Source organism: Setaria viridis, chromosome 9 (genome assembly GCF_005286985.2).
Source record: "Setaria viridis chromosome 9, Setaria_viridis_v4.0, whole genome shotgun sequence".
Classification (NCBI taxonomy): domain Eukaryota; kingdom Viridiplantae; phylum Streptophyta; class Magnoliopsida; order Poales; family Poaceae; genus Setaria; species Setaria viridis.
The window spans coordinates 50,909,329-50,924,102 of record NC_048271.2 but is presented as its reverse complement, the minus strand read 5'-3'; the positions used below and the strand labels follow the sequence as shown (position 1 = coordinate 50,924,102).

The window sequence follows — 14,774 nt, the reverse complement described above, 5'->3', positions numbered from 1 at the left end:
TGGTGCGAAAAGTCTTTTATATCCTTGTCTCTTTCTTTCCCTCTTTAATTTCCACCGTTAGAAGTAATAACAGTATGATCCAAATTAAATATGAGCATATATGTATTTATCGAGAGAGTATGAATATATATGTGGAGCATGTATATTGTGCCATAAGCATGTGAGCACATGTCAATTTCAATTTTAAAGCATGCGTACATACATTGAATTATATATATACCAAAATAATATGAGTACATACTTGTTTGATTACATACATTTTGCATATCAAATTCGTATAAGCACATGTATGACTTAGTATGACTAGAAATCATATTATTTTGTGTTAGTTAAAAAAATATACTATTGTGTGTATCTATACTATAAATATCGAAAATAATTGAAAACCTTTCTCACCCAAATCGGGGTCACCGTACCCCTCACGTCGGACCTACCTGTTATATATTTGAAGGAGAGGATAAGGTGCACCCATAAAACGAGTTGGAAAATGTTTCTGCAAAAAAGCTAATGTTTTTTTCACAGCACCTTTTCATACCCGCCGTTGAACCCGTCCGCCGTGCCTATAAATTCCCTTTTATCCCCCCCACCCCCACACACCGGCGACCGCCACCGAGCCCCGTGCCGCCGCCAGGTACCGCGTGTACATCACCCCCCAGCAGTGCGGCGCCCACCACCGCGATGAGCGGGGGGGCTCAGGCTCCTGTCGCCTCGCCGCCCGGGACCGCCCTCGCCGCTGCCGCGGAGGGTTCCGGCGCGGGTCCTGGAGCCGGCGCCGGCGACGCGAATGCCGCTTAGGCATAGGGAGAAGGGGCGAGCTGGGCGGCGGCCGGTGGGGCGGGCGCATGGTGGCTGTGGTGGTGTCTGCCTCTGGCATGATGTGTTGGTGCGCCGGGTCAGTGTGCAGGAGGTACCGCGTCCCTCGCCGCCCGCGAATCACGCGCATGAGACGGTGAGAGGGACGAGCGGAGGTGGGCGGATCGAGGCGTCAATCTTGTCGCCCCTGAAATCACCTCCTCTTGCCGGAACACGTCCTCTGAGCCCTCCCGTGCGCCGGCGCTGTCATCTCCAATGGCTAATCAGTGCCCGACCAGCCGCCTCCCGTCTCTGGTCTCGGCGACAACGACCATGGCGGCGCGCCGGCGACGGCCCTGAGGTACAGCTGCGTGAAGCTCTTGGTGGCGATGGAGGACCCCAATGCAGAGTCGGCCGACGGGGGCGCGGTGTTCGTCAGAGCCACATCGTTCCCCAGTCCCCACCCGCTTCTCCCTCGCCACCTGGGTCGCCGATGCCTCCGACGCACCGACCAATGACCAGTGGGATCAATCCGTGAGCGAGTACCTCGCCCTGGCCGAGCGCTACCTCCCCTTCTACCAGCCCGGCTCCACCTACTCCTTCGGTCCTTCCACAATGCCGCCAAAGGCAATTGCAGGGTCAGTTCGTTCCCCTGCCCTTCATCTTCCTTCCCTGTACGCGGAACTGGGTCATGGATGGGTACATGAGGGGTTTTTTTGATTTTAGTCCGGACTAAAATTTATGTCACATCGAATATTTAAAGGCTAATTAGGAGGACTAAATATGAGCTCATTATAAAACTAATTACACAGATGGAGGATAATTCACGAGATGAATCTATTAAGCCTAATTAATCCATCATTAGCACATATTTACTGTAGCATCACATTATCAAATCATGGACTAATTAGACTTAATAGATTCGTCTCGCAAATTAATCTCCATCTGTGCAATTAGTTTTATAATTAGTCTATATTTAATACTCCTAATTAATATCTAAACATTCGATGTGACAGGAATTTTAGGAGTGACTAAAAACAAACACCCCCTGACTCAACTGAATTAGTAGGCTTACTGATTTTAGAGCATCTTGAAACATGTTATTCGATTTTATTTGAGGTGTACAGTTATGTTTGACCCTCATTTAGGTCGATTTGCGCATAGATTTCAGGGTATTGCTCGTGATGTGTTATCCGTAAACCCCTTCCGTGGCCCATAATCTGGGAAGGATTTTTGTCTTACCATAGACGAGACTTAATTCAAGTTGCCAACTTCTATCTAAAATTTTGGTTATTGAGCTTTAAAGGGACCTACCAATCTGTTCTCAAGTTCATATGCGTGCACAATTATCAGTTTTTTCAGAAAACTAAAATTATAAACACTGTTGGAATTAAGTGCAACTGAATGCTGATTTGGTAATACCTTTAGGCCATCTGATAAACTCCTTTCAAATGAACATTCTGTGCTACTGATTTTTGTTACTATAATGATGGCCCCTTGCAAACTTGCCATAAGTTCCTGTCAAAAAGAGGCGGGAGATTTTTTTTTCATTTTTCATTTAGAAAGTTCAATAATCAGTATTTTCCAAGGGCAATAACTTTGAGCATGGCAGTTTGAGGAAGAGTCAACCACAAATATGATGGAATTAAGGATAAAAAGAAATTAGGCAAAAGACAAACCTTCAGACCTTAGCATATAGACCTCTACTTGTTCGGCATGGCAGTTTGAGTAAGAGTCGACCACAAATATGATGGAACTAGGGTATAAAAAAAATTAGCCACAAGACCAACCTTCAGACCTTGGCATATAGACTACTACTTGTTCGTAGAATGGAGATAATAACTTCTCCACGTAGTATGTGCTCACCACTAGCTCCAGCACCGACGTACTTCGTTCAGATCTTTACATTTGGTTGTCTTGTTTGTTTGGAGCTAGGCTCAACAGAAACTGAATCAGAACCACTTGCAGTTCAGCGGTGGATGAAATTGATTTACCTGCCGTTGTCAAAATTCCTACAGTACTTTCATCTCTGAAAAAATATATTTTCCATGTCAATCAGCTGTAGTTGTCATCAGCATTTAGCCACTGCAAGACCTTAATGCCCTGAATCTCTGCAATTTATTTTACTTGTAACCTAGCTGTTTGGGTAAAATCATGGAGCCCCTTTTATACACGTCAAATTTATCAAAAAAATAAAAGAGAAAAAAGATAGATGCATGACCATACTGTCGGTGTTTTATAGCCGGTAACCTACCGAGGGTATCCTGAGGTAGTAGATTGGTCGGTGGGGGATCACCGGACCTGAAACTTGATGGTAAAAACGAGGACATAAAACACAGATTTATATAGGTTCGAGCCGTCAGAGTAGCGTAATACCCTACGTCCTGTTTGGGATGTTGTATATTGTGCCTTGCGCTTGAGTGTTGTTTGGTATCGAGGATTTGGTCTTCTGTTGTGGTTCTCTATCTGCTGATCTAGATGCCCCTGCTCTCCTTTATATACTCCAGGGGACGGGATTATAGTCGGTTACAAGGTAAGAGTGCTAGTAGGATTACATGATATGAGTCCTAGTAGGATTACAGGGGAATCCTATTAGAAGTCTGTCTTCTTCCTTCCTTGCGGGTACTGGGTATCTATCCTCGACAAGCCCCCGAGTACTTAATAGTCGAATGTAGCAGTCTTCGAGTACTTTTTAGATCCTCGTTGAGTAGTTGTAGTGCTCCTTGAGTACTTTGTCTGGCTGAATCTTCAAAGCTCCTTAAAGATGCCATGAGGCTATGGTATGCTCAAGCCCTTGATCGGCTTGATTTTGTAATTTTCATTATGATATGAAGAGCGGCGAAAGTCGCACTCCATATGGAGTAGCCCCTGAGCCTTATGTTGAATCGAAAAATCAGGTTGAGGGTCAATAAAATCTTGAATCTTCTTTCTATGTCTTGAAAAAATCAACTGTTAGGTGTAGGTTATCAACCCCCGAGCCTTGGAATGATTAAATAATCAATCAAAGAGTCTAGAGAGTAGTTTTGCGGCGCCCAGCCCCCGAGCTTACGAGCCAGGTGAGCCGTATGAGCCACGTCGAGTAGTTGTTGGCGCTTAGCCTCCGAGCTTGAGAGCTAGCGGAGCTACCGGAGGTATTCCGAGTAGTAATTGGTGCTTAGCCCCTGAGTTTGGGAACTAGCTGAGCCGCTGGAGGTACGCTGAGCGTCCTGGAGAGTCGTCGTCAAAATTTGATCTGAAAAAAAGATGCATACATTATGTAGCATATTGTAGAATATTGAAACTACTGAAATTTATTTAGTGATGAATATAATGTAAATGTTGTGTGTCATGTTCTTGTTTCCAACATATTTTTCCCGAGTAGTTAGCCTATTACGTTTAGGCTCTCCGTCCCTGTTTAGCCATTACTACTGCGTGTGAGATCTTTGCCTCGTGTACACGTACTTGCACTGCTACTACGGAGATCTTTGTCTCGCATCCTAGCGTTATCCAAAACTTTCACAGATCAAGACATGTTCTGCTCGAGGATATTAGTTACCACTAAGAGAAGACAATGAAAATAAGTAGTTGACATTGCGATAAAAAAACTGTGCGATTGCACGTAAAGTAGTCTTTGAGACTTCTCTGCCTTCTGGCGAGAATAGCGCGTGTTGCCGCGTATAAGATTTGTGCCTCACTAGGGTGTAGCCGTTGTGAGCCTCCAATACTTGGTGCACCAAAATTTGTGGCAGAGCCTCCTAATTCGGTGTACCAAGCCTATGACGGAGCTTTCGGAACTCAGTGCACCAAACCCATGGCGATAGCTTCCGTAATTCGGTGTACAAGCCCATGGTTGTCGGTCAACATGCCCCAAGTGTAATCGGTGAAGTGTAGCTCTGAAGGGTAATTCCCGTCAAGAGGCGTACACAAATAAATAGTCGACGCATTCACCAGTTATGCTAAAAACAAGCTAGAGAAAAATAGTTATTAATAAAGTGACTTAGCTTGATTAATGGACGATTATTGATGAAGCCGTGATGGTTGTTGATGAAGTCGACTAGTCGGAGTTGATTCTGACTAGTTGTCGACGGTACGAGGCCCGTCCTCGACTATTTTTCTAGTCGAGACCAGTAGTTGAAGTAGTCGTTAGTGAGCCGGCGTAGATGTCTTGCTCTCGCAGAAGTAGTCGATCGCATTGTCTGAGATTTGTTGGTGTTGCTATGCAAGTTGAAGTCTTTCTAGTAGCTTTTTTGGTGTGCACATAGCTGAATACACCATTGATTTCCAGCGTCAGAGGGGACAACGGCTTTTCCGTCTCCTATCAACAAAGCTGGTCTCCACTTCGAACTTGACTAAGGAACCTGTAGGATTCCGTCTTGACGCCGTCCAATTCTATTCCATCTCGATCTTGATGCTTGGAGACGATCAGCGGCAGGTGAATTGCTCCACTCCTGCACTCCATTTCGAATTCCAATTCGGCGAGAACAGATGCTACCTCGGAATTAGCCTATCCGGCGACTTCACCTCGGACTCCTACGCAGTTGCACACCGAGTCGTCGATTGGATGGTAGAACAACGTTCTTGTCTTGTAGAGCATATTGATCTTGATGATGTCCTTCAAGCTCGCCCGATGATCTCGACGATCAACCCTACCTGACGCGTCAGTCGGTGTTTTATATCCGGCAACCTACCGAGGGGTATCATGAGGTAGTAGATTGGTCGGTGGGGGATCGTCGGACCTAAAACTTGATGGTAAAAGTGAGGACACAAGACATGAATTTATAAATGTTTGGGCCGCCAGAGTAGTGTAATACCCTACGTCCTGTTTGGGGTATTGTATATTGCGCCCTGCGCTTGAATGTCTTGTTTAGGGTATTGTATATTGCGTCCTGCGCTTGAATGTTGTCTTGTATCGAGAATTTGATCCTATGTTGTGGTTCTCTATCTGCCAATCTAGGTACATCTGCTCTCCTTTATATACTTCAGGAGGCGGGATTATAGTCGGTTACAAGGTAAGAGTCCTAGTAGGATTACATGATATGAGTTCTAGTAGGATTACATGAAAATCGTAGTAGGAGTCTATCTTTTTCCTTTCTTGTGGGTATTGGGGATCTATCCCTATACATATTGCAAAAGGTGTTGTAGGAATATTAGCTTTGTGATGCTTTATTATCTTTTGTCATTTGCATGTAGGCAGGGACATTGTTACGCTTGTTGTTTGCAACGTAAGTTTACTCGCACATATGCTTTCATGGCTGATCTCTACATCCAATTCATTGTCTTGTAAATATGTGTGCTCTTGCTTGAACATGATAGCAACATCTGTTAAAACAAATTGGTTAGCTGCAGGTTCTGCTTTCATCATTAGTTGGTATGACTATAAAAGGATTTTAAGTTTGTGAAGAAAACCTATGAAGAAAAATAAATAATTTGTTTTACATTGTAAGTTATACCCTAATAACATCTGTTGCACGCTTTGAAAGAAGCAATCAGCCAGGAGCCCAAGAGTATCAGGACGATGTTGATAAATGGTTTATTATGTCATACCCTAAATTCACAAGATGGGGAAGGCTGTATCAGTTGACAGATTCAACCTGCCTTGTTTTGTTTTTTAGTGGTGAAGGTGCTGAGAAGAATGGTATCCGAAATTCGAAGGTAGGAGGGTTACCGAAGACAGAACAGCGATACCCAAGTTGTCGCACGTCCTGTAGCACGTGCGTGTCGCACGTGCATTGTTATTTAATACAGAGTATGAAGCACATAAATGTTTGATCTACAAGAGCCAAGGACAAAAGTGACTTTTAGCATTAGTCTCATGCTAATTTAAAACATCACGTCAACATAAGAATGAGTTTGACTAAAAACAGAAGTTGGAGGATTAAAATGGTCAATCTCAAAGATGAGAGACGAACTTGACCCCGGTGCAAAGTTTAAAGACCACAATCTCTATTTTGCCTTTCAATAACTAGTTGCAGTCGGTTCCTTATTTTGGGGATTTCGCATAGTCGGCAACTAAGAGTGCCTTTCGTTGGACTTTCCAACCTGGTTTTGCTTTTGCAAAAGCTAAAAGTCAACCAAAAGGTTCCTAATGCTTTTGCCCAAAAGTAACTTTCATGGTAGTACAAACCCAAAAGCACATCTTCCCCCTCCTTTCAAGTACTTTTGGGGTAAAGAATTACCCACCTACCACCTGTTATGATGTATAATTTCGTTTTCTCCCGATCTATTTCTCTCCCGCACACGAAAATGAACAGTCCGGCTCCTCCCCCGTCCCCCACAGGACCTTTCCCATCCTCCGCGTGCTCCAGGCGGTCCGCCGCCCCTGCCCGCCGGCCCCCTACCCCTGGACGCCCGCTGCCGCCCCCGGACAGCCACCGCAGCCCACCTATGGACGGCTGCCGCTCTCCGCCTGTCGCACGCAGACTGCCGCCAGCCACCGATCGCCGCGGGCGGCAACTCAATGACACCGAATCTCACCAGCTAAGAGATTGACTAAGAAGCAGTAGCTATGGCCAAGAACCACCACCACCTCGTCCACCTCCTCTTCTTCCTCGCTGCTGTTGCGACGGTACATGCTCCATCCCGACGGCTCCTTCGAGGTGTTCTTCTCCGGAAGCAGCGCCGGCTGCGAGTTCCGCGTCGGCGACCGGTACCAGCTCTGGTGTGAACGCGTATCGTCGGGAACGCGCACGCGGGGTCGATCTGGGAGCTGCGGGGCGTCAACGTGAAGGTGTTGTTCGTGTGGCTCGGCATCACGGAGGTCGACCACGCCGGCGACCAGCTAAGCTTCCGCGTCGGCCCTCTCTCGGCCTCGTTCCCACTTGCCAAGTTCTCCGTGAGCCCCCGCTGCCGCTGTGGCTTCGACTGCGAGGCTGCCGCCGCCGTCGCGGCATCCTGAATCCTTCCTGACCCCGTGATGCATCATCGTGTCCTCTTCTTCGGCCAGCATTACGCTGATCACGCGTCGCTGCTAGCTGCTGCTTGTCACTACAATTGGTGCTGCTGCTGTCGATGTATCAGTGCCATTGGATTATTTGTTGGATGATGTAAGAAAACAACAATCACAGAGACAGGCATAGTTCTTGCCCTGTCGGGATCTGAATTCTAAACAGTTCGATTTGAGTTTGATGCCATGGATGAGTTGACTTCTGAAACTGACCTTCGATCTTAATTGCACTCTAGCTTGCTTGGACGAGGGTGTCTTGATGTTGACTGCTGGTGATTGTTGCTTGCGATTTTCCTTCGATGTTAATTGGGAGATGTAGCTAAAGGAGGATAAAAAGGACTACGAGTAACTCGTGATGCTTTGATTAGTGCGAGAGGACAGTAATGTTTGATGACATTATTATACTGAATTTTTGATGGATATTGTTCTATTTATGTGAACCAATCCCTTTAATGGACGAAGAACATATAATTTTTTTTCTTTCTAAAATAGTCATTTACATGCGAATCAGTGAACACATTATTTTGTTACGAGTAATTTGCATATAAACACACAAATATTTGTTACACAGCCTACAATTTCACAGTTGGTCTAACCAAACGGTCTTCTACTTGTCCCACAACTGTTTTATCACAGCTGCTTTTTTACAGCCCAGCTCACAGCAGTTTTTCCAAAAACCACAACTCAACCAAACACACCCTAAGAGCAACTCCAAGAGTATCCTAAAAAATTCTTCCCCAAAACTATGTATTGGGGGTTCTCCCAAAAAAAATTTCCCCCAAAAACATATCAGTCCACAGCAGATCGCTAATAAATAGTCCCTAATATTTCAAACACAGGCCACGTCATCGTATTGGGCTCATCGGAAGGGACGGGCGGGCGTGCGGGAATCAGAATTGGGGGAGGAACGCCAACGCTAAAATATACGTGGTGGCAGGCTGTTTTTTAGCGTCGCTAAAAAATTGGGGAAGGTTTAGGTGGATTGTTGGAGTTCATTTTTTCTCTCTTTTTTCCTAAAAAAGATATTGGGGTAAGATTAGCAGTCTCTTGGAGTTGCTCTAAGAGCAACTCCAAAAACTCCCTTAAAATTATCCCAAAATCTTATTTAGGGAAAAACAAAAAAAACTTACCTCCAATAGCTTCCCCATCCTTTCCGTAAAAATACGCGGACGCAAAAAATACCTCCGTCGCCCCGCATATATGCGCGAGTCCGATCCTTCCCCAATCGCCCACCTGCTCGGTCTCCCATCTGTTGATGACCACCTCCTCCCGCTCGAAGCGGTTGTTGATCTTGGCCACCTCCAACGTCTGCCACGCCGTGACCTTGGTCTCTACCTTCTCCTTCTTCACTTGGCTGGCCTCCACGTGCGCCGGCGGCGGGGGCGGCGGCCCCGCGGGCACCACCTCCAGCCCGGACGCCTTGGACGTGGCCGGCGTCGCGATGGGGTGGCTGTCTGGCACGATGGCCAGCGATTTGGTCTCCTTCAGCTCGTCCTCGCCAATGCTGGTGAGCTTGTCGACGGCGCTGTTGTCGTACCCGCTGCCGCTGTTGGCGTTGGGGCCGGTCTGCATGGTCGCCCCGACAGCGACCATGGTGGTAAACTCACGGTTCATCGCCATGTACTACTCCTCGGAGGAGTAGGAGCGGTGGCTCCTGATGTCCCAGGACGCGGCGGAGCCCGTGCGCGCGGGGGGTAGTGGCGTCGGCGTCGGTGGGTCGGGGGTCAGCAGATGGATGTCGGCACCCTCGCCCCCATTGCCGTCCTCGTCGTGGCTACTGCTTGGCAACGATGGCACTGGCGGCAGCGCTACTGCGGCTGCGGCTGCTACTGTCGGTGTCTGCTGCTGATCGCGCCTAGGCCGATGCAGGAAAGGTCGGAGGGGGGAGCTGCTGGTGCCTAACAGAGGGATCCACATGCTGTGTGGCCAGTTTTCAAGTATGGAAGAGTTAATTATTGGAAATCTGCTGTGGGATGACAGAATTTTGGGAGAATAAATTTTTAATAAAACCTCCAACAGATAATTTTGGGAGAGATTTTTTTTTAGATTCTTGGAGTGGCTCTAAGGTGCGGAATACGTGCTCAAATGTTTGCAAGAATATATACCATCACACACTACAGAACTCCCGTCTTCTTTCTATTTATAAAAATATAAAATGGCATCAGCATCATTATCCTTATCCCGGTACTTTTCACCCCCAGAAAACAGCAAAAAAAAAAAAAAAGAAGAGAAAAGAGAAGGAAAGAGGACGAAGTCACGGCAGCAAACGAGGAAGCAAGCCGCACTGTCGCAGAGGATCCGGCGGCGCAGGCCCACGGCCCTCTCGATGCGCGAGCCGTTGCTTGGGGTCCGCCCGGGCGGAGCGCCGCGGCTTTGAACCTGGTTCTCGTGTCGCCCATCCTGCGGCACCCCCATCCCCCACCCGCGGCGCAGAGCCAGAGCCAGCCCAGCCGCCCTCGCCCACGCGCTCGTCTGCAGGTTTCACACAAGCGCCTGCGCCTGCGCCAGTTCAGTCGAGCAGAGCGGCCGCGCGGATGGAGGGGGTGGAGAAGGCTCTCACCAAGCTTGGCAGCTTCACCATCTCCCGCAAGGCCAAGAAGGAGCTCTCCTCCATCGGCGGCGATATCTCCGTGAGTGCTCGCCGCCATTTCGATTTTCTCTGTCCCATCTCCGCGCAAACCGTTTCGCTCGAGGCCATTGCGTTGGATCCGTTGCTTTTGATCTTTATCTTGTTCTAAGAAAGTCGAGGTGATAAAGATAAACAGTTGTATGGGTGTGGTAATGTGGGTTCTATTTCTCCTGGTTCTTGACAGTCTGACTACTCAATTCAGAGTTGTGTATTGGGGGCATCTATTTGCCGACCTTCTCGTGTGCATTCTCTTTTTTTTTTTGCCCTCTTTGAGGCTAGTAATAATACTCTGTTGCATGAATCTATTTTGTGCAGCAATGTCCTGTTTGAGTGATGAATGGAAATAACCTCTTTGATTGAACTGGAGCCCCTTTTTTGGGGGCGAGCAAATATACTGATTTCTTCGGTAGATGGAATTTCGTTCACTTCAGCAGCATTGACAAAACCAAACTAACATCCTTTGATCTGATCCGCAGCGTTTCTCCAGCACCGTGGAGGAGAAGGCAAAATGGGTCTTCGAGAAGCTCAAAGGTACAGTTGTTCTGTTCCATCCCACAGTTGGTTTAGTGGCTGTGCTAATAAGAGTGAATCTGAAGATATGTTATATGGTGAATTAGAAACTTCTGGGTGCATGCTTAGTTGTTTTGGCAACATCATTAGTACAAGTGTCCATTGCTGTTAGCTTTTCTTGCATCATGCGTAAAACCAAAGCAATTCAAGAAAAGGGAGCTTTCTTAAATATGATTATATGTACTAGCTGCCTGATTCCTAACCTTTTCTCTGATTTGGATCTAGCTTTTCTTGGATTTCCTGTACCCTTTTGATCTGCAAAGTATAGTGCACATGGGGGCCAAACTGAAATGACTTTTGTGACATTCTGCCCCTCTGCAATGGTTGGCATATGGCCCAGTGTTTGTTGATGCTATTATTCTGAAGTCCATGGAGCAATGGATAGGGGTCTTGCTCACCTAACATCTTGTTTTACTTGCAATCTTTGCATTGGTCCTCCACTCCTGAAATATTTGGCGGTATTAGCAAGGCTGTGCAGTATATGTCATGGTCGTAGGAAACACCAACCACAGCCAGTTGATTTGCCAGCTTGTAATGTCTACTATTTGTCGTAGTACTTGCTTCAAAGCAGCGTCTAATTTAATGTAGCTGTATTCGCATGAACAAAAGCAATTAAAAATGTAGCTTGACAACTTAACTTCTCAGTTCTCATATCAAAGCATTGCAGTACAAGATACCTTTCTTCTGGATAGGCTGGTTGTTCTCTCTGTTTGTACACTGTACTGTACATACACTTGTACATTTGTGCCAGGGCCAGCTCTATAATTTTAAGGGCCCGTTGAACTAATTTTTAATATCAAAACTAAAGTATATAGTACGAATAATAAAAATTACTTTGCAATTTATGTATAGCTCATAAAACGTAACAATAGTGTAACAGAAAAACTAAAAACAATAACCATTATGATTACCTCAAATAAAAATATAATGCTTCAGTGCTTTGTAAAAAACCGTCTTCGGGCATTTCTTGATGCAAAATCTTCAAGAACAGTATCAAGATTAATGTCGTCCAAAACATCCTTCTCAACGTTGCACATAGTCAAGCCATTCGATCTTTCATGTAACATAGTTGATCTCAAACAATTTTTCAATAGTTTTAATTTGGAGAAACTTCTTTCGGCTGATGCTACTGTCACTGGAATAGTTAAGAGAATCGGATATGCAATGGAGACATTCAGGTAGCAATCTGCAGCTTTAACAAACTAAAGAATCTCAGGTGCTGACATCAATTCTTCTGGCAAAGATACTTGCAACACTTTTAATTCAGAGAAAAAATCATCCAACTCAACATCAGACTTGTTGTCATGAGAAAAAGGTTTTGCAAAAGTAGTGCAGCACTTTCGTAGATCATTATCATCCGAGGACTTCAGATTTTTTGAGTTGAATAAGAAACCAAATATTTTTTCAAATTTCTTTAGCTGTTCAAATCGACTAGTCAATGAAGCAATTGCAGCATCAACAATAACTAGGAAGTAACTAACTTTGAACTCATCTATAGTTGAAAGTTGTAATTCTTAAGTTTCATCATTTTGTTCATCAAAATGCTTCTTTCTTTTACATTGACGTTTTGTAGGAAATTTTGGCTCTATGTCCATACTAGATGCAATGGATTTTGCAGTCTCGATACTAGCATTGAAGCCTTCTTCTCTGTACTTCTGGAAACATGAGATGACCCCTTCAATTTGTTTGAGAGTAGCATCTAAGCACACAATCTTAGATTGTAACTTTTTGCTCACCATGTTGATAGTAGATAAAATATCATTCCAGATAACCATACCAACTATAAATTCAAATTTCTCAAGTGCAGTTACCAATGATTGAGCATCACTTACTGTTTTTGGGTCGTCGGTAGAAGTTCTTTCCACTTCCTTCAATGTTGATATTATTTGTGGGGCTTGATACCTGATAGGTTGCATACTCTTTATTCGACTCTCCCAACGAGTATTAGACAAGGGTTTGATAGTAAACCTCTCAACATTATCAGTCAAAATTTTCCACCTTTTAGTAGAGCGTGCAAACAAACAATATAGGATTTGAAGGGAGAGTTACCTACGACATGGGCTGCTTTGTGATTGGCCTTCAAATGCTTACTATGCCAAATAGAAAATTATATGTACTACTTACCTATATGGTCTTGGCCCTCGATGCACTGCCCCCCCCCCCCCCCCCCACCCCCAAAGAGGGGGGCCTGAATTTGTGCTTGCTGTTTTTCTCCTGATTCGTTGAAGCTCTTCACTGCTCTATTGTTATTATCACAATTATTTCTGCTTATTGGATTCAATTTATGTGATGAACAAGAACAACAGCAACAAAGCCTTTTTATCCAAAGCAAGTGGAAACTATGTGATGAACAATCAAAATGTTGTGGAAATCTTAGTCTCCATAACGTCATAGATTTCACTTGTATTCATTAGATATTCCATGTCAAAGTTCAACTTTTCCCACAAGACTCAACATTTTCTGCTTCTGAATTCTGTTTGCTTATCACTTTGTTAACCTCATCCTATAGCACTTTGTCACAGTTAAACCCTGTGCATACAAAGTAGCAGGTGCAAACTGTGATCATCAATATTATACTGACCTTAGCTTCTCCTATCTAGGACACAAGAAGTCACTCCCTGATCTCCTGCGTGAGCACAACCTCCCTCCAGGTCTCTTCCCTCGGAACATCATCTGCTATGAGTACGATGAATCGAACTCAAAGCTGGTGGTGCACCTGTCCAAGCCTTGCGAGGTGAGCTTCAAGGATTCCTCCATAATACGTTATGCTCCTCGCGTCAAGGCGACTCTGTCCCGGGGCAAGCTTTCTGGGATCGAAGGCATGAAGACCAAAGTGGTGGTGTGGGTGAAGGTGGCCAGCGTGAGCCTTGAGAGCTACAAGTCCGATAAGGTGTGCTTCATTGCTGGCGTGAAGAAGCTGAGGCAGAAGGAGGCTTACGAGGTCCCCCGCGAAGCCGTCTCCGTTGAGGAGTTCTGAGCTCGATTGGCCTGCCTTATCCGTCGTATCATTCATTCGTACCATTTTTTGGGTCCCTGATGTGTGATTCTTAAGGACAGATTGGTCATTGATGTGCTGTGGTTCGGTAGATTTGTATATTGGAAACTTGGAGAATTTGTTCTGGCTGGCCGCTAGCAAAAAGACAACCCGTGCATGTTATCTGAGGAGTCGCCCACGTGTATGATGTCTCGGTAACGTGAACATTTGCATGTGTTCTGGTTCTGCATTGCTTTGCTTCTAGGGTGTATGTGTTCCTGTTCTGTTTTGTATGGTACCGCATTTGGTTGGTTGGCTGAATTGTAGAATTTGTTTCAACAAGCATTCAGACATGGGATATTTTCTCCTGATCTTGAGCATTGGCCCTGTTTTATACTTGTTCGACAACAAAGGACAGAACTATGCAGAGACTGGTCCCTTGTACGATTGTTTCGTACAGCAATACGTTACCAAGAGCTGTGCATTTTATACCAACAGTGATGGTGAATTTTGACTGCAAATCACCCGCATGACCGCATATTCCACGAACATGATTCCCCCCTTTTGAGAAAGTCCCATGAACACACCTAGCTGCTATGAAACTGCTATGCATAGCACACAAATTGTAAGCCATAACCGTGTCTGTCATGGAGAATTGGAGGGAACCAAATTAACATACAAGCCAAACATGACTGACTTTCAAGAGAATCAAACTAAATCTGATGAAGAATAAACTTCTGGGAGATGGCCAATGATAAAAATATATCAGATGAAGTTTTACTTAAGTATCCTGAGAATGAATATCAGATTAAAGTGGATACATTGAATATAAAGTAAAAGAATACACAAACTGATGAAATCCTATTACAAACTCCACATCATTCACC

General features: G+C 45.2%; 2 protein-coding genes and 1 long non-coding RNA gene across 3 annotated transcripts; 2 read left to right on the top strand and 1 right to left on the bottom strand.

Moving 5' to 3' along the window:
• Positions 1-313: 313 nt before the first annotated feature.
• LOC117836347 (uncharacterized) lies at positions 314-6,206 on the top strand. Its single transcript, XR_011897212.1, has 2 exons — positions 314-1,430; positions 5,726-6,206. It is a non-coding gene; the product is annotated as an uncharacterized lncRNA (long non-coding RNA).
• A 966-nt stretch (positions 6,207-7,172) lies between these two features.
• Positions 7,173-9,870, bottom strand: LOC117840839 (remorin 4.1-like). The gene has a single exon (XM_034721376.2). The coding sequence runs from the start codon at positions 9,332-9,334 to the stop codon at positions 8,816-8,818; it is 519 nt and encodes a 172-aa protein (XP_034577267.1). The 5' UTR covers positions 9,335-9,870; the 3' UTR covers positions 7,173-8,815.
• A 183-nt stretch (positions 9,871-10,053) lies between these two features.
• Positions 10,054-14,258, top strand: LOC117839532 (uncharacterized protein At5g01610). The gene is made up of 3 exons (XM_034719881.2): positions 10,054-10,344; positions 10,820-10,874; positions 13,514-14,258. Exons 1-3 carry the CDS (start codon positions 10,249-10,251, stop codon positions 13,888-13,890), a joined length of 528 nt encoding a protein of 175 aa, XP_034575772.1. The 5' UTR covers positions 10,054-10,248; the 3' UTR covers positions 13,891-14,258.
• The last annotated feature ends 516 nt before the right edge of the window (positions 14,259-14,774 follow it).

What these genes read in the sequence shown, in the direction of transcription:
- LOC117840839 (XM_034721376.2), bottom strand. Translation starts at nt 9,334, where the DNA reads ATGGCGATGAACCGTGAGTTTACCACCATGGTCGCTGTCGGGGCGACC.
- LOC117839532 (XM_034719881.2), top strand. Translation starts at nt 10,249, where the DNA reads ATGGAGGGGGTGGAGAAGGCTCTCACCAAGCTTGGCAGCTTCACCATC. An exon ending in CCATCGGCGGCGATATCTCC is followed by an intron (nt 10,345 to 10,819) that starts GTGAGTGCTCGC and finishes TCTGATCCGCAG; the next exon opens with CGTTTCTCCAGCACCGTGGA. An exon ending in GGTCTTCGAGAAGCTCAAAG is followed by an intron (nt 10,875 to 13,513) that starts GTACAGTTGTTC and finishes TCTCCTATCTAG; the next exon opens with GACACAAGAAGTCACTCCCT.